Source organism: Myotis brandtii, unplaced genomic scaffold, assembly GCF_000412655.1.
Source record: "Myotis brandtii unplaced genomic scaffold, ASM41265v1 scaffold686, whole genome shotgun sequence".
Lineage (NCBI taxonomy): Eukaryota > Metazoa > Chordata > Mammalia > Chiroptera > Vespertilionidae > Myotis > Myotis brandtii.
This window is the reverse complement of record NW_005370683.1, coordinates 965,379-992,395: the sequence shown is the minus strand read 5'-3', so window position 1 is coordinate 992,395 and position 27,017 is coordinate 965,379. Positions and strand designations below refer to the sequence as shown.

Sequence of the window (27,017 nt, the reverse complement as noted above, 5' to 3'; positions counted from 1 at the left end):
CCCCCCCCCCCCACACACACACACACACACCATGTCCTGCCCTAGCTCTGCTCCAGGCGTCTGTCACAGGCTGGTTCACAAGTTGAAAGAGCAGGGGCTTTCCTGCCACCTTCCTTCCCTGTGGCAGAGGGGCAGATGCTCCAGAAAGAAGACCCTGGATTGATGCCCGTGGTTCCCAGGGGAGGCTCCTATGGTAGCTCCTCTGTGGGCAGATGTCTCTCACACTCCCACATGTTGAATGTGGAGCAAATTTTGAGAAAACAGATACTGCCTACAATTCCATTCAGGAAACATGGGATGAGCTCTATATAGAGGTAGGAAATGGCGAGAAATAAACCTAAGGAGCATGTGGGGAGTTTAAATGATAAGAAGTCGTGTGTCCCAGTAATAAGGATTTTGAACTCCCTCATTTAAAAACTCGGATGAAGCTGTTAAGAAGACTGTCATCATCAGATTTGCACTTTACAAAAATCACCGTGGCAGCAGAGTGGAGAAGGTAGAAGAGCAAACCTTTAAGAGTCTAAATGGAGACCTAAGGTGGGGGGATGGGATGCGTCAGGTCTTGGTGACTAGAATGACTTATAACTGCCCAGGTTTTATGGCTTGTCTTTCTAAACAGAAATTTGTATCTGAAAGCAGGCATTATGTTTCCTCTCTTTCTTTCCTCATTTCCTGTCTGCTTACCTAGCAACTAACATCATGTCTTATGTAAGGTTTCCTAATTTAACCACGTACTGAGGCCTGATGTGTGTGTGACTGTATGCTTTCCTCTGTACCTGCAATGATTATATAAATTCGTTTGGAAATTCAGTAAGAGAGTTTTCTGTCAATCTTAGGCCTGCCTCAGCTGATGGAAGTTTCTCAAACAAGTCCCTTGAGGTATCCTGTAAACCACTCTTCAGGCCTGCTGATAATAATCCATTTCCATCTGATGAAATCCTTGCATTTGGCTTTCAGCACATGTCTATTTGGTTCTGATAAAACTCCATTTGAATTAAATTGTCAAGGAAGATATAGAAACACACAAGAATCTAGAGATCTTAAACTGCAGAACTAAAGTAAAATTATGCATACTATAACAAAAACACAAGGAAAATGCCCCTCTGAGAAAATATTTCTTTAAAAAATCACCAGAACCTTGAAGTCCAACCAGGAGAAAATAAAAAGGAGGGCAATGGCCATACAATTCTGAAAGTAAATGAGGATCTACAAGATCTTCGAAGCTTGAAGTATTAAAAGAGAAAGGCAACAAATTGAACATATTATCAGAAAAGGCTAAGGAATTTACAGATAAATGAAACTCAAATAAGCATGAATCTGTGAGACTCCAAGAAAGACAAACTTAGTAATTATCCTGTCAGAGAGAAATTGGAGCAACAGAAATTGTAACATTAGAGAAAGACGTTTCACTGCTCAGTTACCCAATGAGGAAGAGACACAAAGGAACAATTTACCACCTCACTCAGAGATGTACTGAGGTCAGGTAGACACAGGCATGAACAAATCAAAAAACAATTGCAAAACAAAATAACCTGGACTAGCTGGAGCACTCGCCATCATTGTCGTTACTGAGCTCAAGTCTCACAAATGAGAGGCTGTGCCCAGCCACAGAGACGCAGCCACCGTAGGTGGATGATATTAGTGGACTGAGGCATTAACTCTGAGGCTTTTCAGGTCACCTTTCATGGTGTCCAAGTAACTTGAAGGAACCAGTGTGTTTGCAAAATACCCCCTTCACTGCGTTGACTGAGGGGCTGGGGAAAATCAGTGTTACCAATATGCAACCATATGTACACGGACATAGTATAGGAACTCTTTCCCACTTTTCAATTCATTCATTGGACCTACATTACTGAATACTGACCATTTAAAAGCTCTTGTGCCAGCTGTTAAGGAAACAAAGCACGAGAAATAGCCCCTTGTCAGAAGTTGGCAATATCTGAGAATGGCTTGTATTTACATCTTGAACTCACACTCAAGTCTCATATCTTTAGATATTGGGACTCGAGTAGAAGCTGATATTTCAGGTGTAGTTAGAAATGAGCAAAAATATTTTTTAAGCATTTGAGAAAAATATTCTTGTATCCATTAGGAATTGGTTTTGGCATACACAGCAGATGAACCCAGAAAAATTGACTTACACAAGAAAGAAGTTTCATTCTCTCTCCTGTATACTAATAAAAGGGTAATATGCTAATTAGACCTGACATCTTCCTGACATCTTTCGGACAAAGCCGCGGGGGCTGAGGCAGAGGCGGTTAGGGGTGATCAGGCAGGCAGGAGAGTGCAGTTAGGGGAATCAGGCCAGCAGGGGAGAGCAGTTAGGGCAATCAGGCTGGCAGGGGAGAGCAGTTAGGGGGATCAGGCTGGCAGGGGTTCTGGATTGGAGAGGGTGCAGGGATCTCCCCCTCCCCCGGCCAAATTTCGTGCACCAGCCTCTAGTGTAAAATAAATTCAAAGGTAGGAACTTTGGAGCAGATGGACTAGATTTAGTATCATCAGGGATCTGGATTCCTGTCTTTCTGCTGTATCTATACTGCATCTTTCTCACTCTTCACAAGTTCACGAGGATGGCTGCAGGAGTCCACAATCATGTCTGCATCCGGCCAGGAGGAGACAATGTAGGAGCATTGCTTCCAGGTGAATCAGCTCCTTGGGGGTCCTCCTGAAATCCCACACAGTACTTCCCATCATAGTCCCATGGCCATACCTAGTTGTAATGGAGACTGGGGAATATATTCTTCTATTCAGTGAATGTGAGAGGAATGGGAGACCACCATACCTAGTTGTAATGGAGACTGGGGAATATATTCTATTCAGTGAATGTGAGAGGAATGGGAGACCAGTGTTCCCAGTTAAAGGTTAGAATTCTCTTAACAAAGGAAGAAGCAAAGAATGGATATAGGGACAGACCACTAGCCGGGTTTGACTCAACAATAGAGATGGGCAATCTGTTAGGTTTATGGGACATGTGTGAGTGGTTCTGCTTGACAGCAGAAAAGAGGAGTTAATTGATCAAATAGAGCCCTACTCTCGTTCATGGTTCAGTTCTTTTAATAGTGATTAGAAGTCTAAGGTGAACTTTGCAGGTGGCAAGAAATATGGCCTTCTTAAATAATTTACCTCCAGTTTTGAAAAGGAGAAAGAATCTTTAAAATCTTTTGTGCTATTTCTTTGGCCTTGTAAGCCAGTTAAATAGCTTCCCTTAGTCATGTTTGTTCAAAATGAGTGTGATTTGACTAAATGAGTGATTTGTTCATCTGTTCAAATGGAGTACTAGTTACAGCAGCCACCATTTATTGCATAGTCACCATTGTGCCAACCACTGTACTAAGAGCTTTATATGGATTCTCTCTTTTATCCCTCAGCACAACTAAGGTAGGTGCTGTTATTCCCCCCATTTTACCAATGGCATTGAGGCTTAAAAGAAGTTAAGTCAATTTTAGAGAATGTTGTGGCTTAGCAAACAGTAGAACTGAGCTTTACTTAAGAACCCAGCTCTTGACCACTCTTCATTCTGAAATTTACCAATCCTGCTGCCCAGAGAGGGTGCACTACCCTTTGGGAAGTGGGCAGTAATTACTTACGATGAAAGGCAGTGGGTCTGAAAATACCTATGTTGCTGTGTTTTCAGTTATTCAGAGAAATTGAGATTGTTTTTCTAAGGAATCTTTTTTGTGAGTTGAAGTTTATTTGGGACTTGAAGAAGATTTGGGGGGGGGGCTCATTCACTTTTATTTACCTACTAGAGGCCTGGTGCACAAAAATTTGTGCACTCGGGGGGGAAAGGGGGGCCCTCAGCCCGGCCTGTGCCCTCTCGCAGTCTGGGACCCCTCGGGAGATAACGACCTGCTGGCTTAGGCCTGCTCCCGGGTGGCAGAGGGCAGGCCCAATCCCTAAGTGCAGCCCCTGGTCAGGCTCAGAGCAGGGCCCCATCTTGGCTGACAGTTAATTTGCATAAGGATATGCTGATTAGCCAATGGGAAGGGTAGCGGTCGTACGCTAATTACCATGTTTCTCTTTTATTAGTGTAGATATTTACTCAGCTCAGAATTTTTTTTCTGTCATTTTAAGGATCACCATAGAGCAGCTTTGATATAAAAGCAAGTACTTAACATACTGTAAAGTCATTCGGAAATATTTAAAACAATTCACCACCTTGGGTTTTCTTAGAGCCCAATGATCTTAACCACATAACTTTGAAAAATGCGTATCTGGCCCTGACTGGTTTGGCTCAGTGGATAGAGCGTCGGCCTGCGAACTGAAAGGTCCCGGGTTCGATTCCGGTCGGGGGCATGTACCTTGGTTGTGGGCACATCCCCAGTGGGAGGTGTGCAGGAGGCAGCTGATTGGTGTTTCTCTCTCATCGATGTTTCTAACTCTCTGTCCCTCTCCCTTCCTCTCTGTGAAAAATCAATAAAGTATATATTTAAAAAAAAAAAAGAAAAATGCGTATCTGATCCAAGTTAAATTGTGGTTTTTATTTTGCTTTGTTCATTTTGGTAAGTGTTGTTTATAAGGCCTTTGTTACACAGATTGATGAATGTGGGAAAAGTAATATAAGACAAGAAGCAAATATTTTTGAGATGCACTTACAAAGAAGTACCCTTTACGCAAATTAGACTATAACCGTCCACTCAGAGGCGGAAATGAACACCATGAAAGCTGTTCTCTTCTTTGCCTCCTCCTCTAGTTGTGGAGATGAGTTATATATGTGGACCTGACTGTTCCCCTTAAAGAGAAAAATCTATGTGCTGATACTAGGAATCACTTTACTGATTCCTGTTGGTTTCATCCACCTTGAATTCTTTTGAGTGTCGTGAAATCCTGTCAGTGTGGTAGGTTCTAGTTGTCAGAGCGCATTATTACATTAAATAGAGTCACAGGCATCAAAGGACAGGATGCTGTCCAGGGAGATGACTTCCAGGCTATCTGGTTCCATCTTTATCGCACAGCACAGCTTCCAAATCAGGCATCTTCCTGTGGCTCCAGGGGCTGATTGTTTCTCTCACTCTCCAAGCAAAACTTACTTTGTCCTTCACATTCAAACATTTCATTTCCTATGAAAATGGAAAAGCCCTCCAAGTAGCCGAGGAAGAACTGATAAGCAAAGCCGTATACGCCAAAATGGATTTTTTCTTTTGATATAGTTTTCTCTGTGTGAAGCACTTTCACTCTGATAAGCACCGTGCTAAGGGTTATAGGTTTTAATGAAAAGTATAAAACAGACTTGGTCACTAAATTTCTTTCTTTGTGCTTAAGGAGATACTTGGTACCACTTAAAAATAAAACAGTCAGTTATCAAAGCAACAAACGAACAAAAACAGGTCCCCAAAGAGGCAATTTTAGGAAGTGTTTACATAGATAGGTTAAAAACAAACAAAAAACACTATGAAGTTCTCACTTTAAAATAACCTATTTTTTGTGTTGACATAAAATATATTTTAAAGTCAGTGTGACTGCATTCACCAAGAACGCAGGTACTATGCATTCAAATTTAAATTTGTGATTCTCCAAAGGGAAAAGTTTAATTCAGAACAAAAATTAATTCCCATTCCCAAATTTATAAACTAGAAATCATTTGTAAATACTTACCAGGTGGGTTGCTTTAATATTTCTTTTTCGTCTTAAAAGTCATGGATTTAGGTGAGTGCATATTAAAATGCAACACAGTCTTTTCATTCAGTTGTTCTGGATAGCAGTATTTTTTAAAGCATATTTTGGTGGAGGCAGAATCCCCATAATTTTTCAAGGAAAAATTAACTACTTAAGAAAATAAGTAAAATTTTCCTTCCTCACTTCCTCGCCTTTGTTTTATCCTGTCGAATGACGAATGAATATAATTTCCGAAGTCCATGAAAGACTTGAACCCAGAGCTGCATTCATACCTCACTTGCCTCTCTTCGTCCACTTGAAGGAGCATTGAAATCCAAGTGCATGACTTAGGATCCAGATGTGTTTACGAGAGTTTGGTCTTTGTGGATTCTGAAAACAGATGGCTTCAGTGACAGATACCTTGCTTTCTTGATGGTGTGTTTATATTTTGTATGTTAAACATAAAGGTTATCTATTCTGAAACGGATACCCTGAATTGCTTTTAAACTTTTATTTTCTAATTCTGAAAAATTTCAGAACAGGAAATACAGTATTTGTGGCTATCATTTCTATGTATGGAAAGATATTTATGAGCTCCTCACTTTTAAAATATTTACTGTTATATTTTAAAAGTTCAATGCTGTTGAACAAAGGAAGTGTCTCTCAGTGCAGTGCTCAAGTTAAACCTTATTGTTACTGTGATCCAAACTGTCTGCCTACCCTGTGTCTTGGCATATCAGAAAGTTCTCATTATGTAGAAGTTAGTGTTAGGAGCACTATACAGAAATCGGCAACTCCTACCAGGTAATGTGATTAGCTAAATGCATATTGCAGGAGTGTGTGTTACACAGGTTTTTAGGGACACGTTGGTGTTTACACAAGTACAGTCACAGAGACATAAAATAAGGCTTATATAAAAGAGTTTTCTGATGGTGATGATGAGCCCCAAACAAAACTATGTTCATGCATTTTTATTTTTTATTATTTTTGGTAAAGATCTGTGACTTACATATAAATTGTTGCCCAGTTGGTGTGGCTGAGTGGTTGACCTATGAACCAGGAAGTCACAGTTCGATTCCTGGTCAAGGAAAATGCCCAGATGGCGGGATCGATCCCCAGTAGGGGGCGTGCAGGAGGCAGCCCATCAATGATTCTCTCTCATCATTAATGTTTCTCTCTCTCTCTCTCTCTCCCTCTCCCTTCCTCTCTGATATCAATAAAAATATATTTTTAAAAAATTATATGTCAACAGTGAGGCTTGTGGTAAAACCCACCCTCCAAAATCCTCTTCATATCTACAAGTACTGATGGATTTGGTCTATTGGTAAACCTAAAAATTCCAATTCTAATATTTATTTCCTGTCTCTTCATTAATGAATGAATAATGTATACTACCACTGAAGAAGATTAATTACTGTTGTTGTTTTTCTTGGAAGGTGGCATGTTGCATACTAATTGTTTTGTATTTGGGTACCTATGTTTTTTGATTACCAAGTTGTATTATAAATCTGATTTTACTCAATTATTTAACTGAAAAGATTGTATATAAATGTGTGTATATCTATAATACACACACTTACTTGCCTAAATACACATGTCTACATATATCAACATATGCATGTACATGTCATCTTGTATTAGCAAGTTGGAATTGAGGTTTTGTTTTTAATAGTGTTGATCAAAGGTCCTTGTAGTATAATATGAAAACACTTAGCCTTATTGATGGTGACAGGCTTGGCAGAGAGAGCTCTATTCTCTCTCCCCTTTAGAGAAACAATCTAAGAATTTATTTTAAAAAAAAGGATTAAACAATGAGTTACTAGAAATTAGAGCCTAAAATACCAGTAAATGTTAAAAAAAAACAAACACCTATTCTGACAAATAGGCTAAATTTGCCCTATGTAATAGTGCCAAAGAGCAAAAGCCTATGATTGCTTTTACTGTGCCTGCCTCACTGCCATGAATTATTTTTTGCCTCCAACTCAGGAATCCATTGTATTTTTAGCCTCAGTTTCTAAGGGGAAGAGATGAGAAATATGACTGTGTTCCAGATGGCTTCAGACAGTTGTATATGGGTTTGATCGGAAAGCCATGAATTCTGTGGAACAATGCACAGTTTAATTCAAGCCTCAATTCTTTGATCTCATTGGACCAAGATGTGGGGAACATCAGTGGAACAATAAAAAGAACTACCAAACCTGCTGTCTATGTAACTGATGTTCATCTCTTTACTTATGCAGCTGGTATATACTGAACACATATCTCAGGCAACATGGAAATCACTGGGAATAAAAGATGGACTAGTGATGCATCTAATTGTGCTGGGGTCGGGAGGTTTCATGGAGGAGCTGATGTCATATATGAGTCTTGAAGCAAGTGTGTGGGGAAACAAAGGTGGGAAGTAATAATACCGAGTAAGACATAGGAGGGGAAACATCAAAGCAGGTCATATGCTGAATCCTGTGGTTTGTGTGGCCTGGCTGGAGCCCATGGCATCTGGGAAGAAATGACAAGAAACGATGGACAAGATGAAAGGGGGCTAGATTGTGTCTTAATAAGGAGTCGGGTATTCACCCTGCAGGTCGATGGACAAGATGAAAGGGGGCTAGATTGTGTCTTAAGGAGTCGGGTCTTCACCCTGCAGGCCATGGAACACTATTGCAGGATTTAAATGGGAGAGAGGTCCGATAAGTTAGATTTAAGGAAATGTAGAGAATGGAGGGGAGGGAGTCTAGAAGCAGGAGGACTCATCAGAAGACTGTTGGGAGAGTTCAGGTAAGAGGTGGCAAGTTCAAGTCAGAGTTCAGGTGAAAAAAAGGAAAAGAATATTGAGTAGAGGAGCTACCCATACTTTGAGATAGACTCGCTGCTGTTGTGCTATTTAAATATGAGTGATCGCACATGCTCAGGTCTTCAAATTGTGAGACACAAAAGAACAGCAGGTTTGACAGGAAAGCCAAAGATTGAGCTTGAGCTGTGTGGAGTATGAGGTACTGGTGAAACATCCAGAAAATGGGGCCGCTGGAAATAGGGGTCTGGCCCTTATGGAAGAGAACAAACTGGAGAAACAGGTCACGCAGTCTCAGTGTGTTGATGATAGTAAGGGTCATGTGAGGTCAATGTTTCCCATAAAAGTGTACAGAGTAATGAAAGATTGCCAAGAACAGAACCAAAGGAGAAAGAACCAAGCGGAGAAAGAAAACACTAAGATGCGGCAATCTGAGCGGTGGAGGGATCGTAAAGGGAGTAGTGTCAAGGGATGAGAAGATCTCAGCAGAGAGGGAAACATTTTAGGGAATTTCATCACAGAACGGTAAGTTAAGATTAAGAAAGAAGAGTGCCCAGAGTTCACAAGAAGATCCGCAGTCTCTGTGAGGGCAGCTTCCGGCGAGTGGATGGGCATGCCTTCCTGAAATCAGAGCCAATAGATCCCCCGCTTTTTAAAAAAAAAACATATTTTTTTTTATTGATTTCAGAAAAGAAGAGAGAGATAGAAACATCAATGATGAGAGAGAATCATTGATTGACTGCCTCCTACACTCCCCACACTGGGGATTGAGCCCGCAACCCGGGCATGTGCCCTGACTGGTAATCAAACTGGGACCTTCTGGTTCATAGGTTGACGCTCAACCACTGAGCCATGCTGACCGGATGATCCCCTACTTTTTAATTTCCAACCACTTCAGTCCCCCAGAATTTTGTTTGTTTGTTGTTTTTCATGATCACGAGTTCTCTATTTACACAGTCCAGGTGGGGAGAGGGAGTCACCTGCCGTCTACACTCTGGCTGAGAAAGAGGGCAGGTGATTCGGTGTTCTTTGCAGTGCTCATGTAGAGATCGGGTCTGTAGACGGAACAAGCAAGGCAGGCCGTCCCCCAGGAAGGGTGTCCTCTGGTAAATTGGATTCCAGGTCACCTGCTGCAAGCAGCAGGGACAGTCAGGATTGAGGAGGGGGAAGTAAAGAGGAGGGGGGTTTGGAATAGCTGTCACAGGAATCAGTGACATCATTGCCCAAAGTAGGGTGTTACATTGATGCAGAAGGAATGTGTGAGTGAACACAGTTACCCCCAGAGAATGAATGTGAACCTGTGGCCACGTTCTATAAAGCAGAGGCTCTATTGGCTCTGATTTCCTGAAGCAAGTCATGCCTCATCACTCCGCTGCACGGATCATCCTGACCTGCATGGCCGCCATTGATTTTCTGAAATTCAGGCCACACCAGAGACAGGCACTTTAAAGGCCACACACTGTTCATAATACTCCATGTCATTAGATTTAATGAGACACACTTAAAACAAGTGGACCGCTTTCTAGAGAGCTGAGTTCATACTCGACTTCACAGAGTAGAGATTAAAAAGGTTCTGAATTAACCCAAATCAATGCTTAAAGGATTTTCTCAGAAGAAGAAGGCACATTTGCTTGAGGTCCTGGGTGCCATGTGAAACATGTAAACGGTTGATTAAATGAAAATAGGCCCTCCTTCCTCTGCCTTAGACACTAAGCTGCCTTTTGTTTTCTCCTATTTTACTTTAATTGGAAGCATTTTAAAGTTCTTTAACCAGTTCTTTTTCCTAATATGGAAATACTTGTTTTTCTCTCGTTTTAAAAAGGAAGGACGGAGATTGAAAAGTTAAATCTTCCCTCCCTTCAGCTAGCAAGTTGGCTTGGTTCTAATTGTAGTTACCGTCTGGATTAGGTATTTTCACGTCTCCTATTAGAGCAGTGGTTCTCAACCTTCCTAATGCCGCGACCCTTTAATACAGTTCCTCATGTTGTGGTGACCCCCAACCATAAAATTATTTTCGTTGCTACTTCATAACTGTAATTTTGCTACTGTTACGAATCGTAATGTAAATATCTGATATGCAGGATGTATTTTCATTGTTACAAATTGAACATAATTAAAGCATAGTGATTAATCACAAAAACAATATGTAATTATATATGTGTTTTCCGATGGTCTTAGGCGACCCCTGTGAAAGGGTCGTTCCACCCCCAAAGGGGTCACAACCCACAGGTTGAGAACCGCTGTATTAGAGTTTCTAGATGCTGTGCATTCAGTTCCCCCAGCAGTTTCATCTTATAGAAGAGCAGCAGCGTTGGCTATATAATCTCCCCAAGGGAAGTATCCACACCCAAGAACAGTATTGTAGATCCGGGGCACAGTTATTTGCCACAGATTCTCTCTGCATATTGTAATGTCCTTGTACTATGAGAGTCTGCAGGATGTGGTTTCGGAGAGGGCCCTCTCCTTCTGGGCGCTTTTGTCTGGGCCTTAAGGAAATTGGCCCGTGCAGCTGGCGTTTCTGAAAGTGACTTATCACAATTACTGAGCAGTTCCATTTGGGTTGTGGATGGAATGTTGACAAATGGCAGCTTTAGCCTCTGGCAATTTAACACCCTAGCTCAATCTCAAGGACCCTCTGACACTGAGTTTTACCTTCTTTTTATTTCATCCTAAAAATGATTCAGCTATTCAGCCCACCAACCCCCAAAATTATTTTCTTTAAAAGGGCAATGAAACAAGCTAATGAACCTATAGTAATGCCTTGAATTATAGGACTGTTGTACTGTGCTTCTGTGATAAACTTGTCCTGGGGAATCTGGCCACCCTGGGTGCTGCAGAGAGGGAGCTGGTACGCGTGCCTTTTCTCTCGGGTCCTCGCAGTCTGTTTTGCTAGCCAGTCAGTAAAGAACACTGTAACCTTTACAGTAGAGCTGTGCGCAGAGCAAGGAGGAGGGCCGTCTCATCCCTGCTCTACATATTGATTCGTTGGAAATGTAAAGTATTTTGTATTAATAGGGTGGAATTCCCATTTTATATAATTCTTTCAGCAATTCCTTTTATAAAGCATAGTGCTTTTGTAAATACCTTCTTGATTTCTGTTGTAAATTTATAGTTTCTTACAACAGGGCTCACCAATCATTTCTGCCCTTGAAGTAAGAGTAGTATTTGTAAGATGTCACAACGTTATAATATGCTTCACGCAGTTAGTGTTTGTGTGAATTTAGAGCTAGAGTACCTGCCTTTCTGTCACTCCCTTCATGCAGCATCTGGCAACCGGGTGGTTTCCCCAGGATCATGGGTGGAAAACTCGATGTCCAGAAGTGGGGACTCACCCCAAATCCTCCCATGAAAGGAGAATAAAAGGAGGTAAATAACGCCAGTCTGCTTTTCTCAAAAAAAGTTTTCATCTGTGCCTCGAGCATTCTTACGAACATTGATTTGGCACCAATATATTTAAATCCTCAGCTTTATATTTAGCAAACCTTACATAAATTCATTAGGTCATGTTCAAGAGAGCCTTAAAGAGCAAATCATGAATAAAAAATAGCCACTTCTAGAAGTTTTCCTTTCTTTAATGTCATTTGTTAAAGCCACAGTTATGATAGGTGCTCTCTGTAAAAGGTCAATTAGCAGATTACTCAGGATATTTAAAGTTTTGTGTTAACCTTCTAAATGTCAAGTCGAAGTTAGAAATGTTGATACATTTGGGAGAATTTTGCCATAAAATCCTCTATATGATGAAAAACACACACACACAATTCTAGGTCACAGATAAGGGTTGGCACACCACTTCCCAAACAGTGGTCCACTCCCTGGATTGCCAAGGATTTGAACACTTTTTAATATATGACCTCTTCACTGAGCGACCCCTATGAACGAGTATGGAGGGATAGTGTGGAGTAGTAGGAAAGACAGTTTTTCACACTTTTCTAATATGGGAAAGGCTTGAGCCTGCACATAAACTCCGGGGTAAGTCCTGGGAGAGGTTTGAAAGTAGAAAGAGAAGATAACCAGTGGGACGAGGCATTGGTCCTGGTGAGGCCCAGAGGGATGATCCTTGAATACCCTTTTCAGAGCCTAGAGGAAAAGAGGTGATTGTAAATGATCTTTGTTCATGTCTGAGTTGAAAGTTGAGAAAATTCAGTCCCTTCAGTTTTCACTGTGAAGTAAGACAAGGAACTACTGACCTGCCTGTTGTGAGATTCTTCAGCTGCATCTGGGTGTGTGGGGGCTAGGCTTCGGGCTAGAGAGGTGTGATGGAGAGATAAATGGTCAGCGAAAGTTAGGAGGCTGAAATGATGGGCCATGGTCGACAAGCTCGATAGGATGGAACTAAAGAAAGGAACAAGCTAGTGAGTGAATAGGGAGCAAGTAGAGGGGCCGATTAACTGGAGGTCACCGGGAGGGCTAATACAAATGGGCTCCGCCAGCTCGGGGGATCTGCTTCATTCACAAATGTGTCCCAGCCCCTGCAGTCGTGCCCGGCACATAGGGAGTGTAAAATATTTGTATTTGTTGAACGAATGATAGCGACAGAGCAGGGATTATTTACTAGACAGGCTGGGAAAGGGAGGTGTGGTCAGGGTTGGATGCTTGAAAGAGTGATGGAGGAGGCAAAGCATTATGGATAACACCCCATCTGTCTGACCCGTATATGTGGTAGGTTCTCGGGAACTATGAGCTTTTATCCTTACGTTTTCTGGCCTTTTATGGGAATCACTGGTTTTTAAAGAAATAAAGTAGAGTCATTTCTCTACAAATGTTTGAGTTGACCTTTCTCCAGTAGTACCGTTAAAGCCATCGGAAGAATCAGGGTTGTTAGAGTCCGCTTCATGTGGGCAGAATAAACAAACAACAGGCTCGTAAGAAGTATCTTTCTTCCAGATGAGCCTGGTGTACTTCTCAAAGCCAAAAGCTCAGCCGGGAATGCCTTCTATCGCTTTGCTGCTTTTGCTCATCACAGAGGTGGACTGTCTCATGTTCACAGTGCTGTATCGCCTCTCTAACACACATTGACCTTTCGGGGGCTTTTGAAAGGCCTCCTTTTTGCTTTTAGGATCGGGCTGAAGTCGCATATAAACATAGGAATGGCTGTTTGCAAAGGAGAAGTTCACAGAAAGAGGCTGAAATGATGATCATCTCATTTTAAAGCAATGCCAGGATTTACCCATTTAGCTAAATGAATCAAAGCAGTCTTTTGAGTCAGGATTCACATCTTTTCCGGACAACTTAAGAGTAGTTCTTACCCTGTTTCTCCCCCACACTCTTGTATGATTACTTGTCCGCAGGAGATATTTAAAAGTCTGTACTGACTGATCTCTAGTTGTAAAATAAGCAGGTCTCTGAAGTGCTCTTCCCTTTACCTCATAAATTTTTCTTATGATCCAATTCAAACATCACCTCTGAAGTTCCCTCCAGGGCTCCCAGGTGAATGATCACGCCGCTGTCCTTGGAGCCGTGCATAACTGAGTTCTCTCGCACTGCCATGCTTTACTTGGATACTGTTTCTCATCCTCGCCTGTCATGCACCCAGGAGCAAGGACTTTGTCTATTTCATATCTCCAGTGCCTTGCGTGTGCCTGCCATGTCTGAGGCGCCAGAGGTGTCTGACAGATGAGTGCGACAGCAAGAAAACTCATTCTCCAAGCACACCGTGGTAGGCTTAGGCTGGAACACCCTACCCTCTCAAGCATTTTCACTGGATAGAATTTTCATGTAGTTAGGATACTGCTGTTAGGTGAGCAATGATTGATTGATTATGGCTCTGTGATCCTACCAATAGATGTGATTAACCTAGAGAAGAGTTAGCCTTTTTTTCTACACCAACTTCTTCTTTTTTAAAATATATTTTTGTTGATTTCAGAGAGGAAGGGAGAGGGGGAGAGAGAGAGAAAAACATCAAGGATGAGAAAGAATCATTGATCGGCTGCCTCCTGCATGCCCCCTACTAGGGATCGAGCCAGCAACCTGGGCATGTGCCCTCACCAGGAATTGAACCATGACCTCCTGGTTCATAAGTCAATGCTCAACCACTGAGCCACACTGGCCAGGCGATCTTCAGAAAAAATCACTTCTACTGCCATGGTAAACAACCTGCTTCCCTATTTATAATGGTTTGGCCCTCTAACAACTTCAGCGGGAAATTGTAGCTAATTTGTCTACAAACCTCAGGTGGTCATAATAATCTGGCCACTCAGTGTATATTGGAAAAACATATTTTCCATTTTAAAAAGATGTGTTACATGATGGAAACAAGAGAAATAAATGCTTTAGTATAATTTGGAACCAGTTGGCCTGGATCAGGATGGGCCAGTCCATACTTTGGTAACAAATCTCAGTGGCTTAGAAAAGCATAGTTTATTTGCTGCAGGTTGACAGGTTCTTCTACATCCAGTGTCTCAGATCCAAGCCTGGGGCGGGCGGGGGTGAGAGAGGCCTTCCAGCTCTTACCGGCCTCATCACGTGTCACTTCGCCAAAACCAGTCTGATGGACCCACGCTTACAGCAGAGTATAGTGGGAAATGCGGGGGAGCAGCACCAGTTGTCTCTGCTAACACGAGTGTAACTCTTTTCGTTTTACAGTTACTGTAATGAGTGTATGTTGGACCCAGATTGCGGATTCTGCTACAAGATGAACAAATCCACCATCATTGACTCCTCCTGTGTTCCAGTTAATAAAGCATCTACAAGTGAAGCAGCCTGGGGCAGGTATGTCGCTCACTGCATCCTGTGAGAATACACAGTAAAATTTCACAAGGAGGCTTATTTTTAAGCTTACAGAGTGACTACACTTACCTTCGAGAACTGCATTTCTGTTAAGCTGGTCTTTTTTCTGAACAGTCTTTCAAACTGATCTTTATAACTACAGAGCGTCCCCCAAAAATGTATACGCACTGGAAATGATTATAAAGTCAGTATTTATTAACATACAGTTCATTTTCAAAATTTAAAAGAATTTACAGAAATCAGTCCTTTTTTTTTGTCAATGCCCGTTTTCAAACTGATGACCGTTCTGGTCCAGGCACTGCTGATAACACGAAGCCATGGAATGGCAAACATCAAGAATCATTGCATTTGGTATTTGTGTGCCCGCAGTTCGCCAACTGTTGTGGTTTTGTACTGTAAACTTTTTCTGTTATGTGTCCCCATACAAAAAGTAAAGCTTAGTGGCACTTTAGGATAAATTTACTGTGTTCAAAGCTTAGTTTGGCTTCATCCATTATTTCAAATCAGTTAAACCTGAAAAGGAGTGAAAATTAAGGGAGTTAGCTGCTAAAGGATGTGTACATTTTGGGGGACACCCTGTACATTACTTTGCAGCATATACTCATGAGCGTGGGTGTAAAACATTGCAGCAGTATGTTTCCCAGACTTGGAGTGGAAAGCACTCCCACCTGGACATCAGGAACCCGGATCCCAGACCCACCTCTGCCCTGCACGGTCAGAGTTCGGACCTTGAGGCAGGGGATCCTGTATGTTGCCAGGGCAGTTTTTCCCATTCATATTTTTTAACTACACCAATAATTTTCAGACTCCCAAATTTAAGTGAAAGACAGAAGATTGTCAAATCAAAATGAATTAATATCACTTTAAATTCTTTCACGGAACTCTTATTATCTTAGAGAACTTTCCTGGAGTTTAATGAAATTTAGCAAAATTAGGATAAAAGTTGGTGGTCACTGGCATGTAACCAGTCTGGGAAGGTATAAATCTTTTTCTTTCTTTTTTTTTTAAAAATATGTTTTTATTGATTTCAGAGAGAGGAAGATAAATGGAGAGATACAAACATCAGTGATGAGAGAGAATCGGCTGTCTCCTGCACGCCCCCTACTGGGGATCGAGCTTGCAACCCAGGCAAGAGCCTTGACCAGGAATCAAACTGTGACCTCAGTTCTTGGGTCAATGCTCAACCACTGAGCCACATAGGCCAGGCTAAATATTTCTCTTTTTGACAGATCACATTGGTTTGTAGTAGGCAAATAAATGAAATATTTGTATACAACAAATAATCCCCACATTAATGAACTAATATTCACATCCATGGTCATAGAAAGCATATAAATATTCTTCGACATGGCTTTAACCTATTTTGTGTTTTAAATTGTGGTAAAGAGAACAATATGTTCTCATCCTATCTGCTTCATAGTACTGATGAAGGTAATGAAATCTGTAATGAAGTATTTGTATCTCCTAGGAGCTATAAAGTACAATGTGTCATTATTAATCATTATACTGTTACCATTAATCGTTTTATAAGAGAAGTACTCCAAGAAGTAGAAGTGAATTACATGGCAGTGAATGAAAATCCAGACCAAATTTTAAATACACTAATTACAAAGAAATATGTAAAAAAAAAATTCAATTATTACTTAAAATCAAAGCTTTAAAAGAGCTCTTTTTAGAAACACTCAGCGTATAATATGCATTAGCCAAGCTTCATTAGGGAGTTAATTGAGTGAATATTTCTGGGTGTAATAGTTTATAATTTTAACCCTATGATGCTTTTTCAGTAGAAAAAACCTGTAAGTTACTAGTCTAGAGTTCCAACCATATTATGAAATCTGTGCATGTAGTTTCCTATATTTCATAGAATTCACTTCTAAACTTAGAGAAATGTTGACTAATGAAAGGAAACACTAAAATTAGACATTTCTCTTACTCTCAGAAGGTCTAGCGGTCAGAGGCTTTAAAATAGAGGTTTTGTTGTTATTTTTTGCAAATAACAAAGTATATAACGCTTTAATAGAAATACATATTGTTTTGTTTCAATGTCTTCTTAACATTTTATTTATATTTTGAACTATTATTCCTTGACTGCACACACTACTAGTGAAAAGTGAGGCACAGATAATACCTAAGAAGGAAAAATACAAAGAACTAAATGCAATATATAAAGAACTTCTATGTTTATAGAATCATCTTAGAAAAATCTCAAACTCTTTTTTACCAAAAAAAATAGGTTGTCTGTGCTAGAAAGAAAGTAAAAAGGTAGGATATGTTTACTATGAAAAAATTCTAAGATAGAATATCCATTTGTAGTTAAATAGCATTTACTATATTTTTGTTTATTAGTTGGTTGATGGGTTTTATGCAAGTAGCTAGAATGGAATTCTCAGGGAAAAATCTACCATTACCTTGGATTTACATCTGAAATATGTGATTTATAGATATTTCACGGTCAAGTTCATAGTCAGTTCATAAGGCAGTTCATAGTCACATGGCCTGATGTGTGACTGTAGCTGTTTCCTGGAAAGACACCAGGTGGAATGGTAATACCATTCATTCATGATGGAAATGGAAATGGTCTGATGATTTTTATAAACTCTGAATTGCTTTAACATAATGAAAACCATTTGCCCGTGTAATCAATTATATCTTTGTTGTTGTATTTCAGTAAATTTTTTAAAAATCATTTAACTTTCCAAAGAAGATATACAAATGGTCAACAAGCACATGTAAAACTGCTCAACATTGCTAATCATTAGGGAAATGCAAATTGAAACTACAATGAGATAATATCTCATACCCATTAGGATGGCTGCTGTCACAAAAAATAGAATAAAATGGCAACGGTGGAGGATGTAGACAAATTAGAAAGTCTGTGTACTGTTGATGGGATTATAAAATGGTGCAGCCACTACAGTAAACAGGATGGCAGTTTCATAAAATTTTACAATTGGATTACATATCACCCAACAATTCCATTTCTGGGTGAATATCCACAAGAATGGAAAACAAGGTTTTAAAGAGACATTTGAATACCCATGTTCACAGCAACACTATTGATAATAGCCGAAAGCTAGAAGCAACCCTAGTGTTACTCAGTGGGTAAATGGATAAGCAAAATGTAGTATTACATATAATGACATATTCAGACTTAAAGGCGATAAATTCTGGCACATACTACACCATGGGGGAACCTTGAAGATCAAATGGTAAGTAAAATAAGCCAGTTACAAACTGACAGATACCCTGTGACTCCACTAACATGAGGCGCCTAGAGTAGTCAGATTTACAGAGACGGAAAGAAGGGCGCCGGGGTTAGGGGACAGTAGGGAGTTGTTTAATGGGTATGGAGTTTGTTTTGCAAATTGGAATTAGTCATTGTGAATATACTTAACACTATTGAGCTGTACAATTAAAACTTTTAAATGATGAGTTAGGATGGTAAATTTTGTGTTCTATGTATTTCACCACAATTAAAAATAAAAAGGGAAGCCCATTTAAAAATCATCTGGCATAGTTCTAGAAGATACAGCACGGTGAGCTGATGGAAAACCCGCTCCTGCCCGGCACCCCTGCATGTCCCGAATGCATCCCACACGTGCAGATACAGGTTTAGTTGGGAAATTAGGAAGAAACTTTAATGGGTTAAGAAATCATAATAAACAGAACATTAAAATCAATAACTGAAAAGAATCACACAAAGTTAGAACTAGATCTGAGTTGGCCTGTAGAGTAAGCAGAGAATGGAAATTAAAATAAGGAAAAAATAATGCAGAGCGAAGAAATACTAAAGAGAATCAAGAAAACAAAAGTTGTTTCCTAGAGAAGATCGATATAATGGAGAAACCTCTGATGGTACTCTTTTAAGAAGAGAGAGAAGGCACAGATAAACAGTATTTAGAATGGAAGAAAAGCATGTAAGGCAGTGGTTCTCAACCTTCCTAATGCTTCGACTCTTTAATACAGTTCCCCAACCATAAAATTATTTTCATTCCTATTTCATAACTGTAATTTTGCTACTGTTATGAATCATAATGTAAATATCTGATATGCAGGATGTATTTTCATTGTTACAAATTGAACATAATTAAAGCATAGTGATTAATCACAAAAACAATATATAATTATATATGTGTTTTCCTATGGTCTTAGGCGACCCCTGTGAAAGGGTCATTTGACCCCCAAAGGGGTCGAGACCCACAGGTTGAGAACCGCTGATGTAAGGCCAGATAGTAAAGATTTTAAAAATAATAAGAGAATACTATTAATAATGTTGTCCAATGTATTTGAAAACAGATAAAATGGACCATTTTCTAGAAAAAAATATAACTTTCTAAAACTAATTCAGCACCTCTGTGAAGTATGATTTTCATCCCCATTATACAGATGAAGACAGCGATGCATAGAGGATCTGAATGACTTTCTCAAAGTCAAAAAGCCAGTAAGTCCACCAGTTTTAGAGGAACAACAGTTGGGTAACAGAAAGGTACACATTTTAGAATCAGGTCATTTCAAATTTGAACTTTCATTTATCTTGTAAGTGGCGCTAGGACAAGAGCCTCTCTGAGCCCCATTCCTTATCTGTAAAATGGCAATGATGTTATTGCTGTATTGAACAGTATTTTTTATGAAGATTAGATAAGAATGTATATTAAGACTCTTGTAAAAATGTAATGCCCTGGTCAAATGGACACACAACATATCCTGTAGGAAAATCTGTGCTTTTCTTAGATTTGTCAACAACACATTTCCTAGATTAGAATAAGCACTTCCTGCCAGACAAGTGCATTAGAATACGTTCTCCTTATCTGTCTTTTCACCCACCTCCACATCGTCCGTATGGCTCTCTATACAGACTCATAAATAATCTACTCTGGAACTTCAAATATCCTGACTCTTTAAAAGTACTGCTAATGAGGGCTACTTTCTTAGTGTGCTGATTCAGTATTTGTTTCCTATAATGCAACATTTGTGCTCTGTAATTAGACTCACTAAAATAGCTAGATAGACTCCCTACTTGGCAGATCATTGTTCAGACTTGCACTGAATGCCTGGTTTGTTGTGTTCATTCAGCAGCGGTATTTTTCTCAAAGCTGCACTCTCATACAACACCAGCCTATTTTCCCAGCATCGCACCCCTCTCCATTCTAGTCATCAACCCCTTGTGACCACCCTAGTCTAGTCAGTCCCTGTTCCTTTTACATTAAAAAAATATTCATCAGTTCCTGCTTCTCTAAAAAGTAGTCTATATGTTTTTTCTCACTAGACAAGACTCTTAAGACTTTTAGGAAAAGGATAGGGACCACGACTTGAATTGCATGTGTTTGGTGAATATAAAGTAACAGTGGCACGTTTTGGTTCATCTAATAATGGTGCAACTAAGCAACAGGTGTGGCACTGCAGAGGTGAAGTGTGGGAGGTGGGACTTGTCAGAAAAGGAGCAGAGAGGAAGGGGAATGGATGGTTGGAGCTGATCCTGGACATGTGAGTTTGGATCAGAGTGTCAGAGAGCCTCTTTTAGGAATTTCTTTTACTTTTATAGGTACACTAGTGGCCCGGTGCACAAAATTTGTGCACATTAAAAGGGAATTAATTAGAGGAAATATTTTATATTGCTATTTGCCCTTTCTCTATAATACAAGTGTCAGAGATGAAAGAAAATTAGTAAAATGTATATGAAAATCTCCCTCCTGTCAGAGTCTGGGGTATGCCGCAGGACCCAGACTCAAGTCCCTGCCCACCTGCGCCTCAAAATCATGCGAGACCCAGATCCGGCCAGCCCCACCCCTGTCAAGCCCCACAGGGCAGCGGGTGCAGCCTCAGGTCCCCCAGCTCGGTGCCAGGAAGGAGGGTGCAGCCTCAGGTCCCCTGTAAAGCCTCACTGGGCAGGGAGCGCAGCCTCAGGTCCCCCGTCAAGCTCCGCCAGGCAGGGGGTGCTGCCTCAGGTCCCCCGGCCCTGGCATGAGGGCGTGATGACCATTTGCATATTAGCTCTTTATTATATAGGATTTTTAAAGGTGTGGCAATCACACTGGAAATGATTAGAGGTGAATGATTTCATGGGATACCAAGATGGTGGATATGACATAGTATCACATAGTGAGATAACAGTTCTCTTCCAAATATTCTGAATCTATGAAGAAGAAAGTCAGCTGTCACTAGCATGGTTTTAGTAACACATTATCTAAATAGAGATGAATAACATTGCTGTGTTTTTGTTCCACTTTTTTTATAACTCTGTTCTGTTCTTGCGTAAGTGTTTAGAATATCTGCTGCACTCACTAGGGAAGGATTTGATTTCCCATGCCCATTCAGTCTTACCCACATGGCTTGCTCTGGCTAAGGAAATGAGAGTGGAGAAAACAAACAGACGTTTATTAACATGTATATCTCATAGATACATGAGAGAAATTTAGGGATGTGTAACCCAAAGAGGTGGCTTCAAATGCAGGCTTATATAGCATCTTCCGCAAAGAAAGATACATGACAAGAGAAAGAAAATGAACCTTGAGTCTGTAGAGGTGGCAACTTGTAGGAAGGCAAATATATGGGGAAGGAATGGGCACCATAAAGTCTAGTTAGTAAGGTTGTTAGGTAGATTCCCCTGGTGCCATCTCCACGCTGATAGGGTCTAAAGTTACTCTGTGATTAACTCCTGTCCTTCCAGTTAGAAAGGGAAAGAGGGACACATTTGTCAATATTTGTCCTGCTTCTTGGCAAGTGGGGAGGGCAGAGAGCTTTTCCTCTGTTCACTGCTTCTTAATTGCCTTCAACTCAGAATGCAAAGTAGGCACATTCCGGTTTCCTTCACTTGGGATAACTGGGAACGGGTTACGCACCTGGGGATGTCGCTTATGTCAGAGGGGTGGCCTGTGGCACAGTAGGAATGCTTGAAGTAAATTAGGAAGCATGGCTAGAGGATAAAGCGCTGAAAAATGTGATCGTAAAGGTATCCAAATAGGAAGGACAAAGTAGAGAAACAACTGGAGAAATACAGTGAAGATAAAACGGGGCAGGCTAAGACATGTTCAGAGAATGTGTATCTTGGAGACAGCTCAGAAAACACTGAGAACACAGTCAGCCTTCTCTGTGGTGAATTTTCTCATTTGCAGATCTCTCTCTCAGCCAGGTTAGGAAGTGCCTTTGAAGTAAGCAGAATTGCTCCAGATATATTGGCAAAGTTCCGCTAAGACTGACAGCTTTGAGTTTTCTTACAGATTTAGTATTTGGTATCTATATACATTGGATATAATTACTTTCAAAATACATATTTAAAATACTAAAGTCAAATAGTATGCATAGCATTAAATTTTATCTGTGCACAAAAATTATTTTATGAATGTAGATGAAGGGTACTGTATCTTTGTCTCATTAAATCCCTTAGCAGCCATCAGTTGCTTTTCTCAACTGGCTTCTATAAATGTTTCAGGTCCTATAGTGCAACCATTTCTGCATTAAGTGAGGAGCTGGTAGAATATAAATTACTGAGAGCCTAAGTGTGTGGAGCAGATAAGCCACAACTGGAAGATGGCAGAGCCCATCCTAAATTGAAATAGGAGTAGCGTTAATAATCCTGTGGACTGGCCTGTGACTTGTGGCAGCAATGTAACCATGTCCGGTGACCTCCTCCATCCCACTCAGCCATACACACATACCACACTCAAAATGGGCAACGTACAACGAACTTGGGAATTCATTGTGAGCCAGTCTAATTCTTTAAAAAGAGATTTTCTGGCCTTTGTGAATGTGTGCCGAGTACTCAGGTGTAAGATGTTCAAAGAGGTTCACTCTTTTATGTTCCAACTCCAAGATTGAATGAGATATTCTGTGTGTACTGCTGTTTTGTAAAGAGAAGGATAAAGTCATTCACTACCTATATATCCTTTTTTGTTTTTATTTTTTCTTAAAAGCATCTGTGGCTCTTGGCATTCTGAAATTGAGAATGATCCAAACCACATGGGAATAATAATACACCTGCCCAAGATAAATGATGGAGTATAACTAGCATATTAGATATAAAACAAACTCAAAACATCTGATCCTGTAGGCATTTTTTAATTAAAGTCTTTTAAACTCTTAAGAATGCTGATGTCCAGAATTCAGTAGAGCATTGCTTTTCAGCAGCTAATCCTTTAGAGCTAAGTAGAATAATGGCAAGTGGATAGAGGTTCTGGCAGCATAGCCCAGAGAGATCCAAAAAAGGCAGGTTTATTTGTGGGTTTTTAAAACTCTAGTACTTTATTTTTTTAATTTACATGAATTTTCATTTATATTCTAAAATATGGCCATACTCATCTATATATATAAAGAGCCAGGGTCCGTAACGACCGAAGGCTCGACCTAACACCAGAAGTCAGTGCTGGGTTGCCCTGGCGACCCAGCACTGACTGCAGCTGGTGCCAGGGCAGCGACCCAGCACTGACTGCCAACCCAGCACTGACTGCCGAAGGGGGATGCAGATTAAGCCCGGAGAGAGGCCTGCAGAGAGAGAGGCGGGGTCTGATCTGTAGCCTCAGTGGCAGCTGATAATCAGCCATTGCGGGCAGTTGGGGGCGAGATGAGGCCAGCAGGGGAGGGCAGTTTGGGGCAACCATGCCGGCAGGGGAAGGCACTTGGAGGCGAGATCAGGCCAGCAGGGGAGGGCAGTTGGGGGTGAGATCAGGCTGGCAGGGGAGGGCAGTTAGGGGTGAGATCAGGCCGGCAGGGGAGGGCCATTGGGGGCGAGATCAGGCCAGCAGAAGAGGGCAGTTGGGGGCAACCAGGGCCACGGGGGAGGGCAGTTGGGGGCGAGATGAGGCCAGCAGGGGAGGGCAGTTTGGGGCAACCATGCCGGCAGGGGAAGGCACTTGGAGGCGAGATCAGGCCAGCAGGGGAGGGCAGTTGGGGGTGAGATCAGGCTGGCAGGGGAGGGCAGTTAGGGGTGAGATCAGGCCGGCAGGGGAGGGCCATTGGGGGCGAGATCAGGCCAGCAGAAGAGGGCAGTTGGGGGCAACCAGGGCCACGGGGGAGGGCAGTTGGGGGCGAGATGAGGCCAGCAGGGGAGGGCAGTTTGGGGCAACCATGCCGGCAGGGGAAGGCACTTGGAGGCGAGATCAGGCCAGCAGGGGAGGGCAGTTGGGGGGGTGATCAGGCTGGCAGGGGAGGGCAGTTAGGGGTGAGATCAGGCCGGCAGGGGAGGGCCATTGGGGGCGAGATCAGGCCAGCAGAAGAGGGCAGTTGGGGGCAACCAGGGCCACGGGGGAGGGCAGTTGGGGGCGAGATGAGGCCAGCAGGGGAGGGCAGTTTGGGGCAACCATGCCGGCAGGGGAAGGCACTTGGAGGCGAGATCAGGCCAGCAGGGGAGGGCAGTTGGGGGTGAGATCAGGCTGGCAGGGGAGGGCAGTTTGGGGGCAATCGGGCCATCAGGGGAGCAGTTAGGCATCAGTCAGGCTGGCAGGGGATTGGTTAGGGGGTGATCAGGCTGGCAGGCAGAAGCGGTTAGGGGCAATCAGTCAGGCGAGCGGTTGGGATCCAGCAGTCTCGGATTGTGAGAGGGATGTCCCCCAAGGGGTCCTAGATTGGAGAGGTTGCAGGCTGGGCTGAGGGACCCCCCCCCCCTCCAGTGCACAAATTTCGTGCACTGGGCCTCTAGTTTTAATGTAATAATTGTTCTTCTTACTTATCCATTGATTTTTCTGGAGAGCCCCAATCTACCACCTCTCATTTCATCTATTCCCCCAGCAGTGAGAAAAAACGTTTGTTCCTAAAAAATGTGTGCTGCTTTATTCTGCAGCACGTTAGTACATGTGCTAACTTGACAATACAGTATAGACCCAACCCAGAAACAGTTAAGCATAGACTCAACCCAGAAATGAACCCCCAGTTCACAAAAATTAAAACATAGGCAAATTCTAATGATACTTTCAGATCTCAGTTCAGTATCAGTCAAAGACACTTACATGCCTCATGGATTTAAATGTTATAGTTAGGATTGTTGCAAACACGGTATGTTCTCTAGTAGAGCTAATTGAATAAGACTTGAACATCTAATTGAAATTCTTGAACAAAAATTTTGCTCAGAACAGAAGTAAAAGTATTTCAGAAATCTATTCTTCATAAAATTATTGATTCTGAAACACAAACATTCACAGATTATTTTACTTCTGCAGTTTTTTCGCTATATTCATTTGACATTTGGCTCTTTTTTACAGAATGGTGGACTGTGAAATAACTAAAGTAAGTTAATCATTGTCCAGACTGGAAATGTAAGACATTATTTCTTTGTAGCTAGCACATATTAAGATGCTTGTCAGCTATTACTCCAAAACAGCAGATCCTCGTGCACTTAAGTATAACTGCTCTCTCATATGTTGTATATAATCTGTAATTATGTTCACATGTTGTATTAGGATTGTACCTATTTGTCTCTAACTATCACCAAATGGGATTATGCCTGACACACAGAAATCTCTCAGTACATATGAATATTATTGAAAGAATAGTGGTAAGGAAAAAGAACCATGAGTCCTGTAGATATTTTGACAAAGAATCTGTCTATTTCATTCTTCTGGGTGATTTTGTGTCATTGGAAAAGACCAGAATTTTTTTGAGGAACTTGTAGTGGAAGTAACAATAGCTAACATTAATAGCCACACCATCACCCATATCTACTACAGCTCACAGTATTCTTTGCCTGATTCTATTTCCTCTTTTTCTATTTCTGACTCGGTTGGGTATATGGGATTCAGGAAGGTTCTTTTAGAAATCTAAAATCAATGGGCAGCTTAGCCCTTGCATAACAGGAAGGGAGGGACTAACTGGAGTCAGAAGATTTTGATTTGTGTTTTGACTCAGTAACTGACCAGAGTATGGTCTTGGGTCACTTATTTTGCCTCTCTGACCCACAGTCTCCTAATCTTTAAAATGGAAGGAAATAATAACACTACATCTTGCTTGTCATGCAAGATCATTGAGAAAGTCAATTGAAAATGTATGTGAAAAGAATTTGGACTCTTGATTTAAAAAACAAAACAAAAACCACAACACACCATTATAAATCTCATTTCCACAATCTACCTTACTTACTGTATAAACTGAGTAAAACTGCATATTTAATTGGCAAATGTAGAATTAAAACTGTCTTTCTTAAACATGCCAGTATTTTAGGATAAAAGAAGAGTTCCTTTTCCTACAAATACTTTCTTAAGTTTGCAAGAACTTTCATCAATTTATTTCCATTAAATCTTACACCATTATAATGGGAGAGTTTTTCACTTTCTTTATTGATAATTAATAGAACAAATAGTAATCAATAGAACAGACAAAAATAGTAAAGACACAGAAGACTTGAACAGTACTGTCAGTCTACTGTGCCTAACTGACCAGACATTTATAGAACATTCCACTCAACAACAGCAGAATAAATATCCCTTTCAAATGAACATGGAACATTATCAACATCTACAGTATTTTGAGCTATAAAACAAGTGTTAAGTAACTAAATTCATAGAAAGTATAGTCTCTGACCACAGTAAAATTAACTTAGAAATCAGTTTTAAAAAAAAGTTTTCACAAAAATTCCTAAATACTTGCAAATTAAACAGCATACTTCCAAATAACCATGGTATAAAGAACAAAACACAAGGAAATTAGAAACTATTTTTGACCCAATGAAAAAAAAAAAAAGTTGGGATGCACCATAAAGCAATGCTTTGAACAAATGTCTGGTTTAATATAATTATATTAGAAAATAAGAGGGAAGGACAGAAGATGGCGGCATAGGTTAATGCCGGAGTTTGCTGCCTCGAACAACCACTTCAAAAATACAACTAAAAGACGGAACGGACATCATCCAGAACCACAGGAAGGCTGGCTGAGTGGAAGTTCTACAACTAGGAGGAAAGAGAATAACATACCGAGACTCAGAGGA

The 27,017-nt window shown here is 41.0% G+C and overlaps 1 protein-coding gene across 1 annotated transcript in view; it reads left to right on the top strand.

Annotated features, from left to right (window-relative positions):
• SLC2A13 (solute carrier family 2 (facilitated glucose transporter), member 13) overlaps positions 1–27,017 on the top strand; it is a 265,771-nt gene that overhangs the window by 190,946 nt on the left and 47,808 nt on the right. Inside the window, exon 7 of the mRNA XM_014529572.1 lies at positions 14,966–15,091. Coding sequence (XP_014385058.1) covers positions 14,966–15,091 — 126 coding nt within the window. The remainder of the gene's footprint in view (positions 1–14,965; positions 15,092–27,017) is intronic.